This window comes from Microcaecilia unicolor, chromosome 1 (genome assembly GCF_901765095.1).
Source record: "Microcaecilia unicolor chromosome 1, aMicUni1.1, whole genome shotgun sequence".
Lineage (NCBI taxonomy): Eukaryota > Metazoa > Chordata > Amphibia > Gymnophiona > Siphonopidae > Microcaecilia > Microcaecilia unicolor.
In genome coordinates, this window is record NC_044031.1 from 233,513,163 (window position 1) to 233,540,214 (window position 27,052).

General features: G+C 43.2%; 1 protein-coding gene across 4 annotated transcripts in view; it reads left to right on the forward strand.

The window, feature by feature from the left end:
- LOC115471036 (poly(rC)-binding protein 3-like) overlaps window positions 1-27,052 on the forward strand; it is a 1,141,923-nt gene that overhangs the window by 983,739 nt on the left and 131,132 nt on the right. For all 4 annotated transcript variants that reach the window (XM_030204708.1, XM_030204727.1, XM_030204715.1 and 1 more), the window contains 3 exons: window positions 86-220; window positions 14,250-14,273; window positions 21,337-21,369. In XM_030204708.1, the coding sequence (XP_030060568.1) occupies window positions 143-220; window positions 14,250-14,273; window positions 21,337-21,369 (135 nt within the window). In that variant the 5' untranslated portion in view covers window positions 86-142. The remainder of the gene's footprint in view (window positions 1-85; window positions 221-14,249; window positions 14,274-21,336; window positions 21,370-27,052) is intronic.

Consider the following 27,052-nt stretch of genomic DNA (forward strand, 5'->3'; position numbering starts at 1 on the left):
TATGTTGAATTGAGCACTGCCTATCATTTTGCTTTGGCTTTAAACACTGTAAACACTGAATGCTGCCACTGTTTTGTTTCCACAGGTTGACAAAGTGAAAGGATAAGGATCTGCTTCCAGGTGTTGAAAGGATTCAGCAACTATGAACGCAAAGGACACAAAAGTGACGGAAGGGGGCCTGAATGTCACGTTAACCATCCGACTACTCATGCATGGGAAGGTACGGTGCTCCCATAGACTCCTGGTCATGTTTCCTTTCCTTCTTTTTTCTGCATTTTGTTTGTTCTTGCTTTTAATAACATCTGCCAGCTGTCAAATTCATCTGCTGCTGGATTTGCTGTATGCTGCCAAAACTGCAGACACTGATGCTGCATAACATTAATCTCCAAGAATGAGAAATGTCGGAAAGAATGATGGGGGGGGGGGGGGGGGGTCAGAAGAGAAGTCTTAGCTGAGCTCTTTGTGAAAAAGGCACATTGGTATGTTTTGGGAGATTTATTCTGTGACGGTGATATCATTGAAACTTGTGGGGTTGTAACTGACATGGTACAATTGAAGGCCTGCCAATGCAGTTCATATAGGTGTTGAATTTGGCTGGGATGAAAAAATGCCTTAGCAAAACCTGGAAAATAACATTTAAGAAAATACCCAGCAGACTTCCCTCTTAAAATGAAAGGGGTTTAAGATTTTTGGATTGCATTTCTTTTTATTTAGTTTTTTTTTTTTCTTTTTGTGGGGAGAGGGAAGGAGAGAATGGAAAAGGCTCAAGAGGAAGAAAAGGATTTGCAGTGATTATCTGCCTTATGTGCCACAGCCACACGCCAAACAAATTAATCTGCGGCAGCAGGTCTGACACCAGTTTCACTCACTTCAAGCTTCAAAAATGTTTTTTGACAGCATTGGTTTAAAATGAAGCCTGACTAAATGGCTGCAAATACAGCCCCAGTTCGTAGTGAACCAATGTTCTGATGCCACTCTTGTGTGTAAAAGTAAGTGATGACTTTAGGCGGAGCTGGTACTTTTAGTTTTGCTGCCTTGTGCAAATGATTAGTGTGCTATCCACCTACCCCTCTGCCCAAGGTGGATTTTAGTGGAGTCTTCCCAGGACAAGCTTAGCACTTTGTTGACCCCTAAGCAAACAAGCATGCAGGACCCCCCACTGTAAAAAGAATACATATAAACAACAGTACATTTGCCTTTACAGCTATATATATATATATCACATTATGGTAGCAAAACTGAATTTGAGTGGTATTAATTAGATACAGGTTTGAACAGTTTTTAGTTTCTAGATCATACACAGGCTTATTTTTGAAAGAGAAGGATGCCCATCTTTCGACACAAATCGGAAGATGGGTGTCCTTCTCACAAGGTCGCCCAAATCGGCATAATCGAAAGCCGATTTTGGGCGTCCCCAACTGCTTTCCGTCACGGGACGACCAAAGTTCACGGGGGCATGTCAGAGGCGTAGCGAAGGCGGGACTTGGGCGTGCCTAACACATGGGCATGCTCGACCCATAATGGGAAAAAAAAAGGTCGTCCCTGACAAGCACTTGGACGACTTTACCTGGTCCTGTTTTCTTACAACTAAGCCACAAAAAGGTGCCTGAACTGCCCACCGGAGAGAATCGGGGATGACCTCCCCTTACTCTCCCAGTGGACATTAACCCCCTCCCACCCTCAAAAAAACATCTTTAAAAATATTTTGTGCCAGCCTCAAATGTCATACTCAGGTCCATCACGGCAGTATGGAGGTCCCTGGAGCAGTTTTAGTAGGTGCAGTGTACTTCAGGCAGGCGGATCCAGGCCCATCCCCCCCCCCCCCCCCCCCCACCTGTTACACTTGTGGTGGTAAATGTGAGCTCTCCAAAACCCACCACAAACCCACTATACCCACATCTAGGTGCCCCCCTTCACCCATAAGGGCTATGGTAGTGGTGTACAGTCGTGGGTAGTGGGTTTTGGGGGGTTCAGCACTCAAGGTAAGGGATCTATGTTCCTGGGAGCAATTCTGAAGTCCACTGCAGTGCCCCCTATGGTGTCCGGTTGGTGTCCTGGCATGTTGGGGGGGACCAGTGCACTACGAATGCTGGCTCCTCCCACGACCAAAGGGCTTGCATTTGGTCGTTTCTGAGATGGGCGTCCTTAGTTTCCATTATCGCCGAAAATCAGAAACGACCAAATCTAGGGACGACCATCGCTAAGGACGACCTAAATTTCAAGATTTGGGCGTCCCTGACCTTATTATCGAAACGAAAGATAGACGTCCATCTTGTTTCGATAATACGGGTTTCCCCGCCGCTCCACCGAGATGTTTTGGGAGGACATCCTCAGCAAAACTTGGGCATCCCTTTCGATTATGCCCCTCACAGTGTAAAAAGTAGACTTGGGAAGTCTTTTAGTTGGAATCCGGGTAATGGTCTCCAGGATTCTCTGCTTTCTCCTTCCCTATTTAATATTTACCTTAGTTCATTGGGTAAATATCTTACAGATTTGGGAATTTTTGTCTTATCATATGCTAATGATATTTTTCTTTTATGCTCTGCTTCAGCAATCTTCTCAGATACTATTGTCATGGTACAAAGTTATATCCCACTTATTGATAAATGGGCAACTACACATTTTTTACAATTGAATAAAAAAAAGACTTTGGTTTGGAGACTTTGATCATCTCCCAGATAAAATAATAACATTAGCTTCTGGAGAAAGATTAACAATTGATAATCATTCCAAGGTATTATTTTAGACTCTAAACTATCATATGAAAGGCAAATTAATGTACTTACTAAAAAAATTTCTTTTGGCTTAGACAGTTAAGAGCAATTAGGTCCTCATTATCTCAGAGCAATTTTAGAATCATTGTTCAGGCAGTGTTGCTTCCACAATTAGACTATTGCAATTCTCTTTATAATAATGGTTCAATTGGACTGCAGAGGCGTTTACAATTTTTGCAGAATATGGCGGCAAGGCTGATCTTTGGTTTAAATAGATTTGATAGAATTACACCTGTCCTGCATGATTACATTGGTTGACTGTTCAAAAACAAATACAGTTTAAAATTATTACTTTGATTCATAAATCTTTATATGGATTTAATTCCGAGGGAGTTGGGGAATTATTGAAGTTTCCATTTTATGGTCGTAAACTCTGCTTCTCTAGGACTTTTTGTCTGGGTTTTCCAACATTATAAGACTATTCATGATAGTTTATTTTCAGCCCAGGGAACTAGGCTCTGGAATTTATTGCCTAAAGATTTAAAACAAACAACTTCACTTTTTCTGTTTTGGAAACTTTTAAAAACATATATATATGAGTCTTAATAGGCTAGGGCTGTTTTGTTTGAGAACTTAGAGTGAAGTATATTTCAAAGGTCTGCTTATTTTTTATTTTTTGCTGTAATTTCCTCTTCAAGAGAATAGTTTTTATTGCTAGATTGTACACTGCAGAGAAGTCCATCATGGATAATTGAGTGGTTTATCAGACAATATAGCATAGCATGGCTTAATAGATTTGAGCGCCAAGATGATGCATGCTAAGCACAAATTCTGTGTGTGCAACTGCCATTATAGAATACGATGATCAGTCTGCATTTACACACCTATTTTAATCCAAAGCACTTACACCACCTCAATGGCTGGCATAAATGTGTGTGCCTAACTGTAGGCAATTAGGAGTTCAAATGCTAGTAGTTTTATAACCCGTGCACATACCTGCTTGACACACTCCTGACCTGCCCATGCTCCTCCCAGGTCCATGATCCGACATGCCCATGCCCCTCCCAGGTGCACAATATGACATACCCATGCACCTCCCAGGTCCACGCCCCTCTTAGAGTTGTGCCTTCTGGAATTTGAGTGCACAATTTATCAACTAGAGTGTAACTGTCAGTTAGTGACAATTAGCAACAATTACTACTACTACTATTTAGCATTTCTATAGCACTACAAAGCGTACGCAACACCAGTTACAACCAATAATTGGTTATTAAGGCCAAATATCAGCTAATTCATTCATTAAATGACTAACCTTCATCAATCATCGCTACCAAACTACATCAAGATAAGTAGCATGCCCATCACCCGCTTGAAATTCAGTTGTGGCTAATATATGAGCACATTGTTGACACAGGAACACACATTTGAAACAACTTGTTATAATAGCATAGGAAGGTAGGAGGCATGGATGCTATGATGTTAAATCAGGTATGCAGCAGCCTTGTACTGTGAGTTAGTCCAGCGGGATATACCCAGTCACTGAGCACCATTAGCATATTTGAAAAAGGAATTATTGTTTTTTTTTGGGGGGGGGGGTAGAAATTAGTTATAATTTAATGCAAAGAAGTGAAGAGTGATGCACTTGGGGTACACTAATCCAAAAGAAATATGCCAAATAGGAGGGGAGGAATTGGTATGCTTGACTCAGGACAGGGAGCTTGGGGTGATGGTGTCCGAGGATTTCAAGATGATGAAGCAATGCGACAAGGCAGTGTTCATGCCCAGAAGGATGCTAGGCTGCATAGAGAGGGGTATAACTAGTAGAAGAAAGATAGTGTTGAAGCCCGTTTGGAAAGAGAAGCCATTCTGATGTGAGACTTTGCTCTCTATCAATTGAATTTTACAGTTTGCCTAGTCCTGGTGGATAGATGTTAACTTTTGGAACCAAAACCATCTGGGCTAGGGCTCTTCCAGTATATGATTCTTTTTACCTGGTTTCCAGCGCTTTTATTATTATTATATCAGTCCATTTCTTATTTTGGAAGTTTGCTTTTTCCAAATTTTATTATCTGCTGGTTAGCTATTCTGCTTCTCAGTTATGCTCTACAGCGTCCTCAAATAAACGTCTCCAGAACTTTTCTATTTCGATTCTAGTTGGTGATATTTTAACTGTACTAATGCTCTTTGCCAGTTCCCTGTAGAACTGATTTGGTTTCTCTCAGAGCAATTTCTTGTGATGAATCTCTTTGCTTTCTATCTTTGCAGTTTTTGTGCTTCTGCTGCTACTTCAGTTTATTTTTGGAGCATTTGTACTTACTTGTAACCCTGTCAATTCAAGCATCTAAGTGGATAACAAGACATTTGAATCAAATCACACTTACATGAAGACAACAATAAAAACATGCAATTATAAAATAAGCCTCTTTGAAAGAGTAAATAATAGCATATGCATCTCTAAACAAAACTATCTTAATAAGTTTCCTAAAATGCAACAAGTCTGTTTCAGATTTCAGGCTCAAAGGATGAGTAGTCCCCAAAGTTGAGCCAACAACTGAAAAATGCACGAGCTCAAAGCAAATGCTTTGAGGAAGGAGTACCTGGTCCAGAAACTGAGCAGTGCACGGATGTTGATACATTGTTAGAGCAGCATGAAGGGATACCTTGAGCGGTGCCTCTTAGAGCTTTAAAGTCTAGCATATGAATTTAAGATGGTCTTCTGTTAATGCAGCACATTTCAGCGTGATATTTGGGTCTGTCTTGTTATCGTTGACAATCTTGATCCTTTGAGGCATTATTCAGTGTTACCTCTGCATGCAGTGATTTTTATTTTTCTTCTACGCGGCTTTTCTAAAGAGTGGAAGGGGAAATATTTAGTCAGATTGTAAACTTGGATTCTGAGAATCTGATCTAGGCAGTTTTCCTTGATCAAAGTGTGAGCAAACATTTACAAAGATCACAGAATTTAGCTGTAATCACTCTTATTCACAAAGGTATGTTTTGCTCCAGTATATGAAAACACGTTATTTACTTGAAGCCTCATAGGAAATAATGAGACGTATGATAAACGATGTTCAGTACAGCTTTGTAAATAAAAGTACACAATTTTAAAGACTTTTAAAAATGATTTAACAATGCAATTTATAACTACGGGTACAATTTTGAAACCCCCATGAGGTCTGCAAGTATAGTTTCAGGGGAATGCTAATGTGTTATAGGAGTCAGCTTGTTCTTCTAAACAACAAATCAGTTTTGTGGTAGCAGCTTCTTTTTTTTCTCTCTGTGCAATAAGGTCAGAGAGGGTGGTGAATGCTTGTAATGCCCTCCCATGGGAGGTGGTGGAAATGAAATGGTAACGGAATTCAAACATGCGTGGGATATGCATAAAGGAATCCTGGGCAGAAGGAATGGATCCTCAGAAGCTTAGCCGAAAATGGGTGGTGGAGCAGGTGGGGGGAAGAGGGGTTGGTGGTTGGGAGGTGAGGATAGTGGAGGGCAGACTTATACGGTCTGTGCCAGAGCCGGTGATGGGAGGCGGGACTGGTGGTTAGGAGGCGGGAAATACTGCTGGGCAGACTTGTACGGTCTGTGCCCTGAAAAAGGCAGGTACAAATCAAGGTAAGGTATACACATATAAGTTTATCTTGTTGGGCAGACTGGATGGACCATGCAGGTCTTTTTCTGCCATCATCTACTATGTTACTATGTTATGTTACTGTTACTATGTTAGACAAAGAAGATATTGAACTTCTGCTGCTCTCCTTGGTACCCTCTTATTTGGACTACTACAGCTCATCTTAATTTGTTTTCCCTACAGCTTCATTTGGAGGGGCATAATCGAAAGCGAATGCCTATTTCCATGGGCGTCTATGTCCGAAAATGGGTATGTGAATAGTAGGGACAGACCGTATTTTCGATAAAAATGGACGTCTTTTTTGTTTTTTGAAAATACGGTTTGTATGGACCAAATGCCATGGATTTGTTCGTTTCTGAGCTGAGCGTTTGTTTTTTTTTAGCGATAATAGAAAATAAAAACGCCTAGCTCAAAAACGTCCTAATCCGAGCCATTTGGTCATGGGAGGGGCCACGATTCGTAGTACACTGGCCCCCCTTTGACATGCCAGGACACCAACTGGTCACCCTAGAGGTCAGTGCGGTGGACTTCAGACAACGCTCCCACATGCATAGCTCGCTTACCACGGGTGCCGAGCCCCCAACCCCCACAAATGTACAACACTACCATAGCTCTAAGGGGTGAAGGGGGCACCTACATGTGGGTACAGTGGGGTTTGGAGGCCTCCCATTTACCAGCACAAGTGTTACAGGTAGGGGGGATGGGCCTGGGTCCGCCTGCATGAAGTGCACTGCGGTACCCACTAACAGTGCTCCAGGAACCGGCATACACCCAGGCCTCTAGGACTTGTTGCTGCTGTATAACCTGGGCACACCAGTTGACACCTGAAGACTAATCTCTTTGAAAACATCCTTTATTGGAATAAACACGTTTACTCACAGTTAACTGCAGATCAGAGGTTGTGCCCCACTGGCAAAGTCTCCCTGGTACTGAGATGAGCAGTAGGTCAGAGCTGGCAGAATGCTGTACAATGCCCTCTTTCAGCAACATTCAAGGTAAGAACTAGGTTCTGTAACGTGGCTAACACATGAAAGGGATCTAAAACTGGCTTACAAAAATGGCCACTACCTCATCGACTACCGGAAACAAAAGAGGGCACACTCTGACCCAGTAAACAGAGGGAAAAGCACCATGGGAGTAGAGCCTACCAACTACCAACATCGTGAGCATTGAACACAAGCTAGTGGAATCACGGAGCCCAATACCCTACACCCACCACAATGTATTGCTGATGTGAGTCTGCAGTGCCCTTAACAGAAAAGGTGTCACACTCACCCGAGAGCCACATCTGAACCAGGGAAAGGCTGTCAGAGGATAGAACACATTCTGCTGTCATTGAGGTGGGTACGGAATTTGAGGCTGGCATAGAGGCTGGCAAACAAAGTTTGTAAAGTGGGTTTCTTTTGGTGGTAGGGGTTTAGTGACCACTGGGGGAGTCAGGGCAGGTAATCCCCCGAATCCCTCCAGTAGTCAGCTGGTCAGTTTGGGCACTTTTTTGGGACTTGTTCGTGAAAAAAAGGGTCCAAAAAAGTGACCCAAAATCGCGGTAAAAACGCCTGGTTTTTTTCCATTATCAGCTAAAGACGCCCATCTCTGCTCGGCCGATAACCACGCCCCAGTCCCGCCTTCACCACGCCTCCCGCCTTTACACTCAAGCCCATCCATATCTATTCAGTTACGATCAGGGTGTAGACCATAGAAGTCTGCCTAGCACTGGTTTTGCTTCTCAGTTACCGGCGTTGCTACCCAATGTCCATGTAGAACCCCAAAGAGTAACATACCTGCTTATTTTTGAAGGAGAAGGGTGGCCATCTTCTGAGACAAATCAGGAGATGACCGGCCTTCGACTAAAGCCGGCCAAATCGGTATAATCGAAAGCCGATTTTGGCCGGCTTCTACTGCTTTCCGTCGCAGGGACGGCCAAAGTTCAAGGGGGCGTGTCGGCAGGGTAGCAAAGGCGGGATGGGGGCGTGGTTAAGAGATGGCCAGCCTTGGCCAATAATGGAAAAAAGAAGGCTGGCCCTGACGAGAATTTGGCCGACTTTATTTGGTCTTTTTTTGTTCACGACCGAGCCTTGAAAAGGTGCCCAAACTGACCAGATGAACACCGGAGGGAATCGGGGATGACCTCCCCTTACTCCCCCAGTGGTCACCAACCCCCTCCCACCCCCCAAAAAAATTAAAAAAACATTTTTTTGCCAGCCTCTATGCCAGCCTCAAATGTCATACCCAGCTCCATCACAGCAGTATGCAGGTCCCTGGAGCAGTTTTTAGTGGGTGCAGTGCACTTCAGGCAGGTGGACCCAGGCCCATCCCCCCCCCCCTACCTGTTACACTTGTGGTGGTAAATGGGAGCCCTCTAAAACCCACCCAAAGCCCACTGTACCCACATGTAGGTGCCCCCCTTCATCCCTAAGGGCTATGGTAGTGGTGTACAGTTGTGGGGAGTGGGTTTGGGGGGGGGGGTTGGGGGGGCTCAGCACCCAAGGTAAGGGAGCTATGTACCTGGGATCATTTTGTGAAGTCCACTGCAGTGCCCCCTAGGGTGCCCGGTTGGTGTCCTTGCATGTGAGGGGGACCAGTGCACTACAAATGCTGGCTCCTCCCACGACCAAAGGCCTTGGATTTGGCCAGGTTTGAGATGGCCGCCATTAGTTTCCATTATCGGTGAAAACCAATGGTGGCCATCTCTAACGCCGGCGATCTCTAAGGGTGGCCCAAATGCTGAGATTTGGTCAGCCCCAACCTTATTATCGAAACGAAAGATGGCTGACCATCTTGTTTCGATAATACGGTCGGGTACACCGCTTAACGGGGCTGTCATTAATGGCCACCCTTATAGATAGCTGGCCCTGTTCGATTATGGCCCTCATAGTAACATATAGTAACATAATAAATGACGACAGACAAGGACCTGAACGGTCCATCCAGTCTGCCCAACAAGACAGACTCATTTTACATGGTATGTGATACTTTACATGTATACCCAAGTTTGATTTGTCCTTGCCATTCTTAGGGCACACCGTAATCGCTGCATGCGGTAGGAAATATAAAATATAATTTGTTCTGGTGGTATAGGCACGTGCTAAATCTGAAATTACCATCAGGGGGCATTCTAGCCTAGCAGTAGTCTTGTTTTGGCACACACTGAACGCACGTATAGCCTACCGTGCCTTTGTAAAAGGGCCCCTTTTGTTTTAATGTTATTTAGTTAAGTCTTAGTAGATGTGTAAACCACTGTGATGTGAAATTTAGGTTGTAACAAGTTCTTTATTTGTAAAAGTCGCTAAAGCAGGTATAGGACCACTGGCCATTCCAATCATACACCAGTTTGGTTGTCTTTGGAGAGTTTTTTTGACTCCCCCTGACCTCATGGGGTAGTCCTTTCCTGCTTATTTATATAGGGGCCCTTTTATGAAATGGCGATAAGCCCAATGTGGGCTTAACGCACACTATTCCGGAACTACCGCCAGCCCAACACAGCCACTGATGATAGTTCTGGGTCAAGCATGTGCCATTTCTGGGGAAAAAATAAAAACCCAGGAAATGGTTTTTGGGTGGTAATTGGGCATTGCCGTGAGCTGCCCAGTTACCACCGGATTACCATGGGAGTCCTTACTGCCACCTCAATGGTTAGGCACAGTTTACAGAATACGCATAGCACGTCCATGCGTCTAAAATTTAGGCGCTGTCATTGACACCAATGAAAAGCTGTGTAAATGCCCACACCTAAGTTTAGGCATGCAATGTACATTGTACACAGCATGTACATTTTAGGAACGCCCATGCCCCTCCCATGACCACACCCCCTGTTGAGATCTGCATGGTAGAATTTATGCGTACTTCTTTATAGAATATGCTTAGTGAGTAGTGCGTATAAATTCTAATTGGTGCCAATTAGTGCCGATAATTTCTTGTTAACTTCAAATTATCGGTGCTGATTGGCTTGTTAACCAATTGAGTTGCACGCGCAAATCAGAATACGCCCAGATTTCCATGTGCAACTCGTCACATTATATAGAATATGGGGGATAATGCATGCTAAACTAGTATTCTGTAAAGGTCATTCCATGCAGAGTGCCCTTTGCAAAATACTATCTTACATAAGTACATAAGTATTGCCATACTGGGAAAGACCAAAGATCCATCAAGCCCAGCATCCTGCTTCCAACAGTGGTCAATCCAGGTCACAAATACCTACAAGATCCTAAAAAAGTACAAAACATTCTATACAGCTTATCCCAGAAATAGTGGATTTTCCCCAAGTCCATTTAATAATGATCTATGGACTTTTTCTTTAGGAAGCCGCCCAAACCTTTAGTTAAACTCTGCTAAGCTAAACGCCTTTACCACATTCTCTGGCAATGAATTCCAGAGTTTAATTACATGTTGAGTGAAGAAATATTTTCTCCGATTCGTTTTAAATTTACTACATTGTAGCTTCATCGCATGCCCCCTAGTCCTAGTATTTTTGGAAAGCGTAAACAGCTTGGTGCGAATCACCCAGGTGCCTAAATTTGGGCGCCATTTATTGAATTCCCCTCTTGATCTATTTTCTTAATGTAAGGGAGTCAGCATTTTCCCCCTTACATCTGAAGTTTTGGTCAGCTAGATAGTGGCTGGTCTAAACCAGGAAAGGAGTAACTGGAAATACAGGTTCATTTGATGCCCATCCTAGAATAAGATCTGCAACTCCACCTAAGTTGTCAAGTACCAGAGTTTTGTGTCTTTCCTTCTGTAAGGCCTCAAATTTGGACTCTAACTTCTGACTTCTTTTATATCTTTTTCTGCTGTTTGTCTTACAATTACACATTCAAATAGAAAAATCAATTTTTCTTTTGAGCAATCAAACCAATGTGCGACTGAACTTTATTGAGATGTTATTGGTCAGGGCTATTACATTTGGTTTGTAGAAAGTTAGGACTCTGGTAAATCCCCCCCCCCCCCCCCACCTCCCTCATCTAGACTTAGCCCTTGAAAGTATGGTGTGCATGATGGCCTCAGATATTTCCTCTCAGATTCCATGTCTACAAAAGATGCGCCTGGGTCACATAAGTTTGACACCGAATGTGGGGACTTCTGGAAACTTTGAGGACTTTGTAATATGTACCTGTATGTTCACTTCTGGAGAATAGCACCCAGACATTTTGGAGGATCATGGAAGGCTAAAGATTCAAGATGGCTGCCATCTTCATACAGAGACCATGCTAGCCTACAAAATGATGGCACCAGTGAAGAACTGCCTGTAAGAAATTTGTAAGAATTTGCCCATGTGGTCATACATCAGTTATTAAGGAGACTGTTGACATCATCCCAGGGAGCAGAGAATGCCACAATACACTTCAAGCAACTATGTTTCACAGGAGTAAATCTATCTTATGCATATTCATAATGGAAATTTTAAACCAAATTTGCAGACTTTGAGGAGTGTTTGGTGAATAACGCTGCCTTATACAATGTTCCTTTTCCTCCTGTTCATATTCTTTGCAAGGAACCTTGATTCTTTGCTAATTGTCAGCTAATACCATATTACCTACCTGAGCATTTAGTTAATTTTAGTATATGTACCTAAAGCATCTTCAGCTAATTTATAGCACTATATAAGTACTAATAAGGCCTTATTATGTTTTTAAATGAAATTTTGAAAAAAAATGATCCCTGTTTTAAAATCTTTAGGATACTTCAGGTAATTCTTTTCTATGACATTACAAAATTTCTCTGTGCACTGCATCAATGGCCTCATTGTCAGAATACTAAAAAGAAATTCTTGAAATAATCCAGGAACGTAAGATGTTTGAAGGTAAGATGACAAGATACTTTGCAACTAATAAGAAAGGACTTAACAAAGATCTGGTTTTCTTATCACACTATAATCCATAAAATTCTATTGCTTTGTCACCTTCTGATCACCCAACCATCTCTCTCACTTTCGGTTCTCCCTCTCTCCCTCCCCCACACCTGCCTTTCACTTTGAGACTGTCATTAAAATGCTTTTATATTTCACTCATATATTCTGATATTGTCATCTTTTGATCACACTGTTCTGACATGAGGAAGGAGATTTTTGCCTTCTAAACCTAGTCAAAAATATATTAAGTTAATGCAATGAAAAGGTATCACCTTATTTCTATTTTTTGCTCTATTTTTATTAACATTTCTCGGGAATTTTCATTCATCTAGGTCCACAGATCCACTGAAGGATCTTTTCAATTGATCTTTTTAGACAGGAGTGGGACCGGGAAGGGTAAATGTCCCTATAGAGCAGTGTTTCTCAGTCCAGTCCTCACGGCACACCCAGCCAGTCAGGTTTTCAAGATACCTACAATGAATATTCATGAGATAGATTTGCATACACTGCCTCCTTGGTATGCAACTCTATCTCATGCTTATTCATTGTGAATATCCTGAAAACTTGACTTGCTGGGTGTGCCCCAAGAACTGGGTTGAGAAGCACTTGTAAAAGAACAATTGCTTACTACAAGTTAAAAAGCACGACTGCGGGGCGCACGCTGCACTGGGAGCAGGTCAGGGGCAGAGAATAGGCGTGTTACGCTAATCGGTTAGCACAGCTACATTGCCACATGTCAACTGCTTAGCATGTGGTTAGCGTGGGAGCCCTTACCGCCTAGAAAATTGGTGTTGGTAAGGACTCACACACTAATGGCTAAGTGCTAATGGGAAAATCAGCCCGTGGCAATTAATAGGAAAATGGGGCCATTTTACCGATGTGGTAAAAGTGGCCTCGGCATGCTGGAAAGTCCCGTTTTGAGGATTCAGCAGTTCTCTTTTTAACGCATTTTAGTAAAAGGGCCCTATAATGTTTATGGTTTCTAGAGGAGTAGCCTAGTGGTTAGTCGTCAGATTTTGATCTTGGGGAACTGGGTTCAATTCCCACTGCAGCTGCTTGTGACTCTGGGCAAGTCACTTAATCCTCCATAGCCCTAGATACAAAATAAGTACATGTATATAATATGTCAACTTCTTTGATTGTAAGCATAGAAAGGTGGTCTATCTAATCCCATCCCCTTTCCATTCCACCATGCATCAGAACTCTGTTGCACGTCTTATCTTCCGCCTAGACCGATATGCTCATATCACCCCTCTCCTCAAATCACTTTAGTGGCTTCCGATCAGGTACCGCATCCAGTTCAAGCTTCTCCTACTAACCTACAAATGCACTCAATCTGCAGCCCCTCATTACCTCTCTACCCTTATCTCCCCTTACGCTCCTACCCGAAACCTCCGCTCACAGGACAAATCCCTCCTCTCTGCACCCTTCTCCACCACCGCCAATTCCAGGCTCCGCCCTTTCTGCCTCGCCTCTCCCTATGTTTGGAATAAACTTCCTGAGCCCATACGCCAAGCCCCCTCCCTGCCTATCTTCAAATCCTTGCTCAAAGCCCACCTCTTCAATGTCGCCTTCGGCACCTAACCATTATACCTCTATTCAGGAAATCTAGACTGCCCCAATTTGATTGTCTGCACATTTTGTCCATTAGATTGTAAGCTCCTTTGAGCAGGGACTGTCCTTCTTTGTTAAACTGTACAGCGCTGCGTAACCCTAGTAGTGCTTTAGAAATGTTAAGTAGTAGTAGTAGCATCAGACAGACTGACTGTAAAACAGACCCTGTGAAAACTGCTCTCCTTTTGGCAAGGGTGATTTATTAATGTGGCTGACTTGTATTCCTTAGGAGGGCAGTAGGATTCACTGAGCACAGTAACCTTTCAGCTTGAACATTGATTTCTTTTGCTGTTGTATAGATTTAAATTGTTTGCTCCACAGTTTGTTTCACGATTCATTTTTCTCCCCTACAAAAGCTGCAATATATGATGACAACTTAAGAAAAGTGTTCTTCCACTCTTGTAACCATGATTCCCTTTTTTTCCTTTATTTTCTGTTTCAGGAAGTTGGGAGCATTATTGGGAAGGTGAGTGACAGCAATTCTTCACTTTCTCTTTATCTGCTTGGAACATAGAAGAGCTTGATTCAATTTTAATTATTTTGTGTTATTTGCCTTTCTAAAAGAACAGTACCCTCCATGCAGGTAATTTTATCAAAGATTTTCCATGTGCTTTATACCAGAGGCACACTGACCATTTGGGCAACTGGACAGTGCCCAAGGGCCCAAAGACTCTGCCCAGTTACCTGCCACCACCGCAGCACATTGCAGCCCTCCCCAGTCCTACCTTGAAGGGCCTGGTGTCTAGTGACCTCTGTGGGGGCAGGAAAGAATCCCACTCTTTCCTGCCTGCTGCTGCTACTCTGCATGGTGGCGCCGGTGGCGCCATGTTTTAAAAATGGCTTCCGAGACCCGCAAGACTACCGCAGTAAATCTCGGCAGCCATTTTGAAAAACACAGTGGCACCACCACTGGCATGCAGAATAGCAACAGTGGGCAAGAATGTGTAGGATTCTGTCCTGCCCCAGAAGAAGCCACTAGACCACCAGGCCCTTCAAGATAGGATCGGGGGGGGGGGGGGATGATTTTTACTGCCCAGGGACCCTGACCACTGTAAGTCTGCCTCTGCTTTACACACAGAAAATAGCTCTTAAAAAGTTGTATGGCTAAATACACACGAATAAGTTGATGTGCCAACAAGATTTATTTATTTATTTATTTATTTATTTATTTGCTACTTTTGTACCCCACATTTTCCCACCTATTTGCAGGCTCAATGTGGCTTACATTATATTACAAAAGATATAGTTATGAACAGAATAAGAGGTTTGTTCTAAATTAACATATTACTATATAAGAAATAAGGAAGATATGTCTGTAGAATAATTTACATAATAAAAAGCAATAATATATGATGACCAATAATGATAATATGGCTAATATAATCAATTCAGAGGGATCAGTAGGTGGTTGGTTTAGATATAGAATAATCAATCAAGATGGCACGTACTTTCTATGTGGGCCATACATAGGGGTTCCCAAGGGCGTAGTTTGGGGTGCAGTTGTGATGTACGTACATATATTTTATAGAATCTGCAAGTACATGTAAAGAGTATGGGGCCGATATTCAGACCACGGGAGTTATCCCGGTTAACTCTCGCAGTCACCGCTAAGCCTAGATATTCAATGCCAGGCCATTTCCCATGACTGGCATTGAATATCCAGTTTATTTTTGGCCGGTTAAAAGATAACCAGCTATGTTGATATTCAGACTTAGCTGGTTATCCTCTAACTGACCAAAGATATCCCACAAATTCATGTAGCCAAGTATAGCCGCTAAAGTGGGGCTGAAAATTGACGGATAGCTGGTTATGTCGGCTATCTGCTAGCCACTAACTGGTGATATTCAGCAGGAGATTGCCAGTTATCCCCCACTGAATATCGCTAGATAGCCGGTTATGGGGCATTTAACCAGCCAGGTGCCAATCCTGGCTGGTTAAATGCTTTTAAATATCTGGGGTTACACGTATGTAGCAGCATGAACAAGGGTGTAGCGCAGAGCCTCAGTAGACACAGAGGGGCATAATTGAACGTCGCTGGCCAAATAGATCGCCGGCGCTACAGCTGGCTGGAAACGTATTATCGAAAAAGATGGCCGGCCATCTTTTTTTTCGATAATACGGTTTAGCCCGGCCAAATGCTTTGGGTTTGTTTTTCAGCGATAATGGAAAAAAATGCTGGCCATCTCCAACCCGGCGAAATCCAAGGCATTTGTTCGTGGGAGGAGCCAGCATTTGTAGTGCACTGGTCCCCCTGACATGCCAGGACACCAGCTGGGCACCCTAGGGGTCAGTGCAGTGGACTTCAGAAAAACCTCCCACATGCATAGCTCCCTTACTTTGGGTGCTGAGTCCCCCCAACCCCCCCAAAACCCACTACCCACAAATGTACAACACTACCAAAGCTCTTAGGGGTGAAGGGGGCAACTACATGTGGGTACAGTGGGTTTTGGAGGGCTTCCATTACCAGCACGTGTTACAAGTAGGGGGGGATGAGCCTGGGTCCGCCTGCCTTAAGTGCACTGCGGTACCCACTAAAAGTGCTCCAGGGACCTGCATACACGCAGGCCTCTAGGACTTGTTGCTGCTGTATAACCTTGGTACAACAGTTGACACGTTTACTCACAGTTAACTGCAGATCAGAGGTTGTGCCCCACTGGCAAACAGTCTCCCTGGTACTGAGATGAGCAGTAGGTCAGAGCTGGCAGAATGGTGTACAATGCCCTCTTTCAGCCACATTCAAGGTAATAGCGTTCTCTAACGTGGGTGACACATGAAAGGGATCTAAAACTGGCTTACAAAAATGGCCACTACCTCATGGACTACCGGAAACAAAACAGGGCACACTCTGAACCCAGTTAGCAGGGGGGGAAAGCACCATGGGAGTAGAGCCCAGTATCCTACACCCACCACAATGCATTGCTGATGTGACTCTGCAGGGCACCTAACAGAAAAGGTGTCACACTCACCCGAGAGCCACATCGCAACCAGGGAAGGGCTGTTGGAGGATAGAACACATTCTGCTGTCATGGAGGTGGGTACGGCATTTGAGGCTGGCATACAGGCTGGCAAAAAAGGTTTTTAGTTTTATTTGTTTAGTATAGGAGGGGGTTGGTGACCACTGGGGGAGTATGGGGAGGTCATCCCCCATTCCCTCCAGTGGTCATCTGGTCATTTGGGGCACCTTTTTGAGGCTTGGTCGTGAACATAAAAGGACCAAGTAAACCCGGCGATATACTGCTTATCGCCGTTTTTTTTTCATTTATCGCTGAAAGCCGGCCATCTGGTAGCCACGCCCATGCCCACCCATGTCCCGCCTTTGCTTCGCCACCGACACGTCCCTTTGAACTTTGGCCGGTGACGCAATGGTAAAGCGGCAATGTTGGCAAAAAAGCGGCTTTCGATTATACCAATTTGGCCGCTTTTCCGCGATTGCCGGCCATCTCCCAATTTATGTCGGAAAATGGCCAGCGATCACTTTCGAAAATGAGCTGGACAGCCACTCAGAGGTGAAAGTTAACAAAACTCTTTATTTGTATTCAAAAGAATGGTAAATCCTGTTTCCTTCACAGGCTTTATAAACTTAAAGGAATAAACTCCCTAATTCTATAAAAGTTGCCAAAAATTGCACTTGCAAATTTGGGCATGTGCCCAATTTGCACACATAATTTTATTGAATAACGAACCAATTAGTGCTAATTGGCTTTTTAACAAGAAATTATTGGCACTATGTGGAATCAATTAAGATGTGCACACGTAAATTTAGCGCATCCCGAAAAAGGGGGTGCGGACATAGGGGAGACATGGGCAGTTCAAGGTGGATTATAGTTACTAGTTACATTTCAGCTTAAAGTAATTAGTTACAGTAATTACATTACTCATTTAGGAAAGTAATAAAGTACTGATTACATTTAACTGCTTAGAGTAATTAGTTGCTTTTCCTGTACCGATACCACATCCAAGAATATGTATAGTAAAAGCCTTATGGTACGTGACAAGGTAAAATATCCATCTTATATACAACCCCAGTATAAATATTGCATAACTTCATCTTTTATGCTTATTTCAGGGAGGTTTAACCAACTCATGCCAACCACATCCTCATGTCATGTCATGTTGTGCCTGTTACTCTTCAAAAATAATTACAGTTCTGGGATAGTGAATAAGTAGTTAACTACTTTATCAATTACTAAAAGAAAGTACTTAACTACAGTAACTAATTACTAGTAACTCAATATCACACAACACTGCTTACAGAGGTATGATGCTATGACCACAACACATTTGGTGAAGTCGCTGGGGCTGAGGAGAAGCTTAATCACAGGATGCTTTATTTTAAATACCTGCCAAGGATGGAGAAATCCAGGAATTTGTAATCGGACAGGTGAATCAGTATGAGTATAGGTGTCCTTGAGGTCTATAGCAGTTAACCAGTGATTACTCTGGAGAAGAGGCAGAAAGATATTTTGAATTTCATCTTCTTGACAGATTTGTTGAGGCATCAGAGATCAATGATAGGGTGACGCTCCCACTCTTGCTATTGCTTTCTCAGTGACTGAGATTGCATTTGTAAGAGCGGGGCTGGTAATGCCTCTGGCTCTAGTTGGAAGATCTTCTATAATGGTAAGATATGACTTCCTAGAGATAGAAAGTGTGTCAAAGCCCTCAGACAACAGGGTTTGAATGATAGTGCAGTGATCCTTTATAAGTTTAACAACATCTTGTACCTTATCTCCAAATAGGGTGTGTCGGCCCAATGGTCATCGAGAAGAGGAGGAGCCCAAAGCACACAATAGAAAATAACAGCAAAAAAAGCAGCAAGAGCCTCCTGGATAGGGATAGTAGAACTTTATTGAAAGACCCCAACACAGGCCGTGTTTCGGCATAAACGCCTGTGTCAAGGGTCAATGTTGTACAATCCACACAAAACTAAGATGCTATACAAAAGCAAAGTCATAGGGATCCTGCTTGCTTCTCTGTCTAGTTCCAAGGAACTCCCTGTTATCAGGCAAAGTGGAAGGCATGGAGGAGGGGTAGTAGCCAGAAATAGCACACAGAAGGTACATCCAGCAGCCAGCTGGAGTCAGAGAGCAGAGCGTCTTAGGACAGGTAGTCCAGGAACTAGTCTCTCCCTAGCTTAGGCAGATAGCTCATTGGCTCCTTTGGCAGTAGCAAAAGGGTGTGCATTGTACTACATTGATCCCTGAAGCAGGTGTATATGCCAAAACATGGCCCATGTCTCTAGAAATGCCTAAAGGTATTGCACCTGCTCAAATTGCTGAACATAGATATGGACCCCCAGCATAGCTGCTTGGAAGCCTTTCTTGCCCACTGAATTGAGGATTTACTGGTCCTTTCCAGGGGAGAGGGGGATTCTGGAGTGTTTCAGGAAACTCTAGCCCTATTAAGAGCAGATTTGATGACCAAGGAGTGATGAGGAAGCTGTGGTTTCTAATGACCAGATGCAGTCTGAACGTCTACATGAGTATGAGGCACTGTATAGTAGAAACATAGGTGAGAGGCATGTGCCATATTTTGAGTTCAGGATCCAGAAAGCTTTTGAGTATAGGTAGAGTAACCACATTCCTTGATGTACTAAGGAACTTTAGGATGCCCTTGACTCTGTTCCTTGAGTCGAGCTGTGCTTGTGGTGAAATGTTAAGAAGTTTTGCCACCTCTTGGACTAGTTGTGGATAGGATGAATCTTTAGGAAGTGAATCCAGCTGTAGAGATTCTGGGATCAGATCTGATGGTGGGCCCAGGGAGGTGTCTATGTGCAAGATGGGCTTTGGTGAAGGAGATCATGCCCATGAGATATTGGAGGATAATTGGTAGCACTCGTCTCCTGGTAGAGCACCATTTGAAGATGTGGAAGTGATGGTGATGGAGATGGGTAGTAACAGCTCATGCAGGGTATGACATTGTGATAGTGGTGTGGTCTTCATAGGATTTGACTTCTGAAAGTCCTGAAGCACTTGTTTGAGTAAAGTTATAAGAGTGTTGCACCAAGGCAAGAGGTGTCTGTGTAAGCAAGATGAAGAATTGTACCGTTTATGCTGGGAATTGCCATTGTTTTATGAAGAAGAGCGGCACTGTGTGTGTCTGCTTGAACTGTGATCTCTGCATTGAGGAGAAGAGGAGAGGAGAAGGAGGAGTCTGTGCTAGAGTCGTGGGTGGTGCTAGAAGCAATTCTGTGCCTATTCTCTCTCCAGAAGGCTCTGTGGTCACGGCCACTGGCACTGTTGCTCCTGCAGCGTTGGAGCTGAGCTGAGCAGAATAGTTAACAACACTGGAGAATCACTGCATGCTGGGCTTGTTCCAGGCCTATAGCCATATTGGTAGAAGAAGCTGCAGTGGCTGGTGGAGCAGGAGGCTGCCGGTGAATGTCGGCGGCAATTGGGAAAACCTTGGCTCAGTGCCAGAGGAGAGGCGTGTGGTAGGAGCATTGAAACATTGGCAGGAGCAATTGAAGCAGTGAACAGCAAGTGTTTTAAAATAAAGTTGTAACTTTCCAAGTCCTGGGGGACATTCAAGTGCACTTTCTGAAGGCAAGTTCATCATGGTCGGGTCCCAGGTTGCAGACACAAATGCGGTGTGTGTCAGACAGGGCTACATGCCTGGAGCAATGTGGGCACTTTTTGAAGCCAGGTTTTTTGGTCTTCTCTTTGGAATGTTTTCTTCTTTTATCATCTCCTATCGCGAAGAGTAGTAGCTAAATCAAATTGGTATGAGATTTTGAAGAGGGAGCAAAATCCATCTGAAATTATCAGTGGATAGAATGACTAGGGTGGCAGATTCATCTAGGAAGACATATGTTAGCACATGGTCAGAAAATCTTGAAAACTTTTCTGAGCTCCAGAAAAACAGATCCGACCAGTCATCAACATGTGATGATGTCGCCTATGTGTGGTTGCTTTATCGTACTTGACTACAGAGAATGCATGAAATTTATTGCAATAATGGAACAGTACTATACATATGCCGAAGTTCAAAATTGTGCGTGCACATTTGGGCATGCGCCCAATTTGCGTGCGCAATTTAATTGCATAATGAGCCAATCGGCACCAATAATTGAGTGCTATCAATTACTGGTAATAATAGGTAACAATTTGTATTTGCATATGCACCTTGCTAACCCCCCTATTTACTAAGCCACGTGGCAATGCCGACACAGCCCATTCACGTCGACATTAGCACGTGGCTTAGTAAACGTGGAGCAAGTGCTATTCTGTAAAGACACGTGTGTAAATCTAGTCTTTGCTAAATATGTGATATCTGGTGTCCTCATTTAACCATGAGTTCACATTTAACAATGATCAGCAAGGTCAGTGTTGTTTCAAGCAAACTCAACTAGAAATGTAAATTACCTATTCAATTAAAAGGATGAGAAACCTTTTCACCAGCTATCCATAATCCTTAGGAAATCTCCCAGAAGATTTTCTGCAGTGTTTTGAGTGTAAAGCTGTGCAGATTTCTACCACTAAATTACAAGATGTTCTGTTTACATTTTTGTTTTTCTCTTTCTCTAATAGAAAGGAGAGACTGTTAAGAAGATGAGAGAAGAGGTAAAGTGATTATTTTGATGGCTTAAGCTTTTCTCAGTGTTCCAGTAAAGAACATTTTTTTTAATGTACTACAGAATGCAAGACTATATGGAGTAAGATCGCCACTTAGTGGTCAGATTCATTTCACATATCAAAAAAGAAAACCATGGAGCCCAATATTCAAAACTATTTCATTGGCCAGGAATGGTCAGTTAAATACCGTTTTAGTGCCCAACTGTGGATATTCAGCGGGTGATAACCGGTTATCTCCCACTCAATATCCGCGGCTAGCAGCTAACTAGCTGTATCGCATGACATAGCCGATTAGGCATGAATACATAGCCGATTAGACGTGGATATTCAGCGCCAAACTAGCTATGTTTAGCAGTTAAAATAGGCTGCATAAATAGCAGGCCTATCTTTAACTGCTAAGCACTTAACCGATTAGCACTGAATATCGGCTTAATAGTTAAATTGCTGCAGTCAAAAATGAAAATGGATATTCAATGCTGTCACTGGAAACAGCCTGGCATTGAATATCCAGATATAACAGCAGCAGACAGCAAAAGCGCTGCCCGCTGTTGGCTGAATATCGAGGGGATAGTTATCTACTGTATCAGATGGGTATCTGATTCATTAGTATTGCCAAGGATTTCACACATTTGGCCTAGTTTATGAAGAATTTTCTTCCATTGTGCACATCTGGCACGATCCTTGAAAATAGTCAGGCCCATTACTTTTAAAATTCTGAAAATTTTTCTGTAAGGCATCTGTTTACATTTACATGCACCAAGAAGGGTTTCACCAAAAGGCCCGATTCTATCCTGGAGAAATATAGTTTTTATTCCTTTGGAGCATTTGCGGGCTCCGAGTTCTGTTGTTAGTATCTGGCAACAGGAAAATCCCTCACTGATAAACAGAAGATTCCAAGAAAGTTCTAGAACAAGTTACTTACCTGTAGCAGGTGTTCTCCAGGGATAGCAGAATACAAGCCCTCACAGCACGAGTAACATCACTGAAGGAGCCCAGCATGTGAACAACAGAAGTTTTTGAGCAGCCTCACTGTTCATGCACACACTTCACACCTGCACCTGTCACATGAGACCACCTTAGCCTAATATCACAGCCTTGGGTAGAATACAACTCCTTCAGGAGGTGGGTGGATATATGAGAACATGTATGCTGCTCTCCATGGAAAACAGCAGCTACAGGGAAGTAACCTTGTTTTCTCCATGGTCAAGTAAGAAAACAAGTCTTCACAGCATGGGACTTCCTAGCTACAGGTTGCCTTCAACAGAAAAAAGTGAGAAAGTAACCAACATACAAAGCGCTTCCACAGGCAGGCAGCATCATTTTAGTGGCAACTAGTGTTGTTTATGTTTTTCCACATAAATTAGCCTTGACGGGGAGTTTCAGTGACACATCCAGTCAGCTTCATAGAAAGACTGGTCCCATGCAGAGTCAGGCAGAAAGCAACATGCACAGGCAGTTAGGCTGTGAGGATTTACTATCCTGCTTGTCCTCAGTGAACTGCTGAAGCTCTGAAAGGTTAATGCATATTTGACAAGTCCAAGCTATAGTACTGTAGGAATGAGAAAAAAAATCTTACTGGAGATTTTACCTATTTTTTACTGGTATAGTGGTTCTTATTGTAACTAGCAGTTGTGATCCAAAGACTTGCCCTGTACAGTCCATGATCATCATGTTGCACCTATATATGTAGTCTTCATATCAAACTTTCCTCCATTCTTATTTATCCAATAAAGCTGAATGGCAGAGAGGACAACATGTACCCTATTTTAGAATGAATAGCAGCAATATATTTCAGGTTGGAACTCTCCCAGACAGACAGTGGCGATCCTAGGTCGGCTGCCACCCGGGGCGGATCGCCGCTGCGCACCCCCCCCCCCCCCGGGTGCAGCGGCGTCCATCCCCCCAGGGTGCAGCATGACACCCCCCCCAGCGCATCAACACCCCCTCGGTGCATCAAACACCCTCCGGCACATCAACACCCCCTCCCCCCGGGTGCCTTCTTGGCTGCTGGGAGCAGCCGCGCGCCTGTTGGCTCCGCTGGCTCCGTGCTCCCTCTGCCCCGGAACAGGAAGTAACCTGTTCCGGGGCAGAGAGAGCAGGGAACCAGTGGAGCCAACAGCACATGGCACCCTCCCCCCCAGCAGCGTGCACCCGGGGCGGACCGCCCCCCCCCCCCCCTTGGTACACCACTACAGACAGAATTGCCTGAATCCTTCTACACACTAGAACTCCATAGCTGAGCCAGACATGGGGTGGCATTTATCTCTGCTCCTTATCTGCTCGAGGAAGAGAAAGAGCAGATGGAACCCAGCACAGCCCACCTCCTCCATTACCACCATCTGCTACCTGTTTCCCCCAGGATAGACATTGTGATCAGAGTGAGTGTGCCACAAGGGAGAAGAATTGAGATCAGTCATGGAGAACGGGAGAATGCACTCGATATCTGATCATACAGTCCCTCTGCTGCCACTTTACCTCCTGCTAGCACCCATCTTCCTCATGTGGGATCAAAGCAGAAAGGAACTGGAAAATACAGAAGGAGACAGGGAACAGAAAGAGAGGAGCTTGGAGGAAAGGAAGAAAGGGGGAAAGAAAAGGAACCTGGAGAGAAGGGAGGAACCTCAAAGGAAGTAGGGAAGATACAGAAAGAAACCTCATAGATATAGGGAGAGAGAGAAAAATAGAAGAATTGAATCTGAAAGGGAAAGATGAAGGAGGGGACCTGAAGTGAGGCAGGTGGAATAGAACTTGAGGGATGTGAAAGAATGCAATTTGTGAAGGGAGACCACAGATAATGTGTCAAGAACATTTCTCTTATTTGCTTCAAGGCACATTACATTCCACAGAATGGCAAATATTGTCACTAAAAATACTTCTACATTGGGATCTGGATTGTTTTGGATATTATTAATTTTGTTACCACTAATATTAATTATACACTACATTACACTATACCAGGGGTTCTCAACCCCATCATCAGAACACACCCCACCTGTCTAGTTCTCAGGATTTTCACAATGAATATATAAAGTGGATACAGTGGACGTTCACTAAAGTTCTTTCTCCTGCCCTGTATCTGATGGCACCAATCAGGGAAAATCCACTCTCTACTACCCAAAATCATAGATTGAGCATCATGAAAATATAGATGCTCTCTCTATCCTACCAAAACACAAACCACAGCAATAATGGACCAAAGTTGGATATTTCAACAAGACAACAGCTGAAAACATACCTCAAAATCAACCATGAATTACTTACAGGAAAGAAAGATGAGGGTTTTGGAAGGGTCTTCACAACTCCCAGACATGAATGTTATTAAGGAGATCTCAAATATGCCGGGCATGCGAGGCGACCTAAGAATATTTCTGAGCTAGATGAGATCTGCACAGAAAAGTAGGAAAAAATTCCAAAAGAAAAGAGACTTTTAGGGTGAAGTTAGCAATGTGAGCTACTGTTAAAGCGGGTTATTTTACCACATATCATGCTATTTGACAACAGGTCCCATTTTATGCAATGCAACATGGAGGGCATTTTCAAAAATAGGTCTCAAGTCAAAAAAAAAACCTCCTGCTTATAATGTCCAAAACAAAATGACCATGTCAAAGCCATAATCAGACAGAAAAAAGTCTACATTTCCTGTTCGATTGTGTCTGTGAGATGGACATTTTTGCACTTAAAACGTCCAAAACAAATAACCATTTTCCAAGGTGAAACATCCAACTTTTGAACAAAAAACCAGGGATATGAGCATCTGTCTGGCATCATTTTCAAATTATGGCCACAGCGATGTCCTAGCAAAACAGAGGAGTAGCCTAGTGGTTAATGCAGTGGACTCTAAACCAAAGAAAATAGGTTCAAACCCAACTGTAACATCTTCTTTTTTTTTTAATAAAAGTGATCCCTCCAGGACCTGAAAAATACCTACTGCACCTGAATGTACACCACTTAAATAGCCTTCAGACTTACAGGTGTCTTATATATTTAGGTTCAGTAGGTATTTTTCTCCTTCTGTAAGGCTCAGAATTATTTTAAAAAAAAGTGTTGAAGTAGGATTTGAACCATTGTCCCTTGATTCACAGTCTGCTGCACTAACCACTAGGCTGCTCCTCTGACCTGCTTCCGTCTTTGATCAGAATGGCCATAATACCTGCAGCTGACATAGAGCCTGGTTTTCCTTTCCTGTGTCACTTTCAAGGGAGAAGGAAGGGGATAGCAACCATTGGGAGATTAATCAGGGGTCATGCCTTAATCCCTGCAGTGGTCAGCTGATCAATTAGAGCAACTTTTTGTAACTTGGACATGACTGACACAAGTCTAGATAAAAATGTTCTTCTTTTTAAACATGGACGTTTCATTCCATTCAAAAATCCCTAGATTCTCTACCAGGGGAACTATTCCAGCATTTGGGGCCATACTGGATTTGCTGTTTACTAATGGGAAGAGTGTTTCTGATGTAATAGTAGGTGATCATCTGGCATCCAGTGATTACCAGATGGTGTGGTTTATTATTAGGATAGGTGTGAAGAGGGATCATTCAAAAATGAAGGCTGTAGATTTCAAAAAAACTAACTTTATTCAGATGGGGGATTACCTCAAGGAATTGCTCTCTGGATGGAAACATCTGGAAGAAGTTGGAAAGCAGTGTGCAAAACTGAAAGGAGCTATTATTGTAAGGGCCAGAAACTTTTTTGTAAGGAAATAAAATAAAAATAAGAGGAAAAGGAGGCCACTTTGGTTCTTAGTAGCTGAAATCATAAGGAAAAAGAGGTTAGCCTTCATAAACTACAAGAGATCACAGAAAGAGGAAGACATGTGACAATATCTGGAAAAGCTAAGAGAAACTGGTAGAGTAGTCAGAAAAGCAAATTATGCAAATGGAAGAAAACTAGCCAACATGGTAAAATGGGGGGACAAGACATTTTTTAGATATGTTGGTGATAGGAGAAAGTGCAAAAGTGGCATTGTGAGACTCAAAGGTGAAGGGGAGGAATATGTAGAAGTTGGTTAAAATAAGGCAGAATGATTAACAAATATTTCTGTTCTGTGTTCACAGTTGAAAGGCTGTGAGCAGGACCGCAGAAGATAAACACAAATAGGAATGGAGGGGTAGTAGTCCCTGAACAATTTTCAGAGGACTGTGTTCGTGAGGAGCTGGCTAACCTAAAGATGGACAAAGTGATGGGGCCGGATGGCATACATCCAAAGGAACTTAGAGAAGTTCTAGTGGCTCTGCTGATTGACCTTTTCAATACTTTTCTAGAGCCAGGAGTTGTCCTGGAGGACTGGAGAAGAAGAGCAAATGTGGTCTCTCTCCACAAAAGCAGAAGTAAGGAAGAGGTTGGAAACCACAGACCAGTAAATCTGACTTCTGTGCTAAGTAAATTAATGGGAACGCTTTTAAAACAGAGAATAGTAAAGATTTTGGAATCCAATGGATTACAGATCCCAAGGCAACACGGTTTCACTAAAGACAAATTTCTTTGATTTAGTAACCAGAGAATTGGATCAAGAGAGAGTTTTAGATGTGGCATATTTAGATTTTAGCAAAGCCTTTGACACTGTTCTGCATAGATGACTAATAAATAAACTGAGTGCCCTTGGTATGGGCCCTAAAGTGACTTTTAGGGCTAGGAACAGGTTGTGAAAATGGCAACAGAGGGTAGTGGTA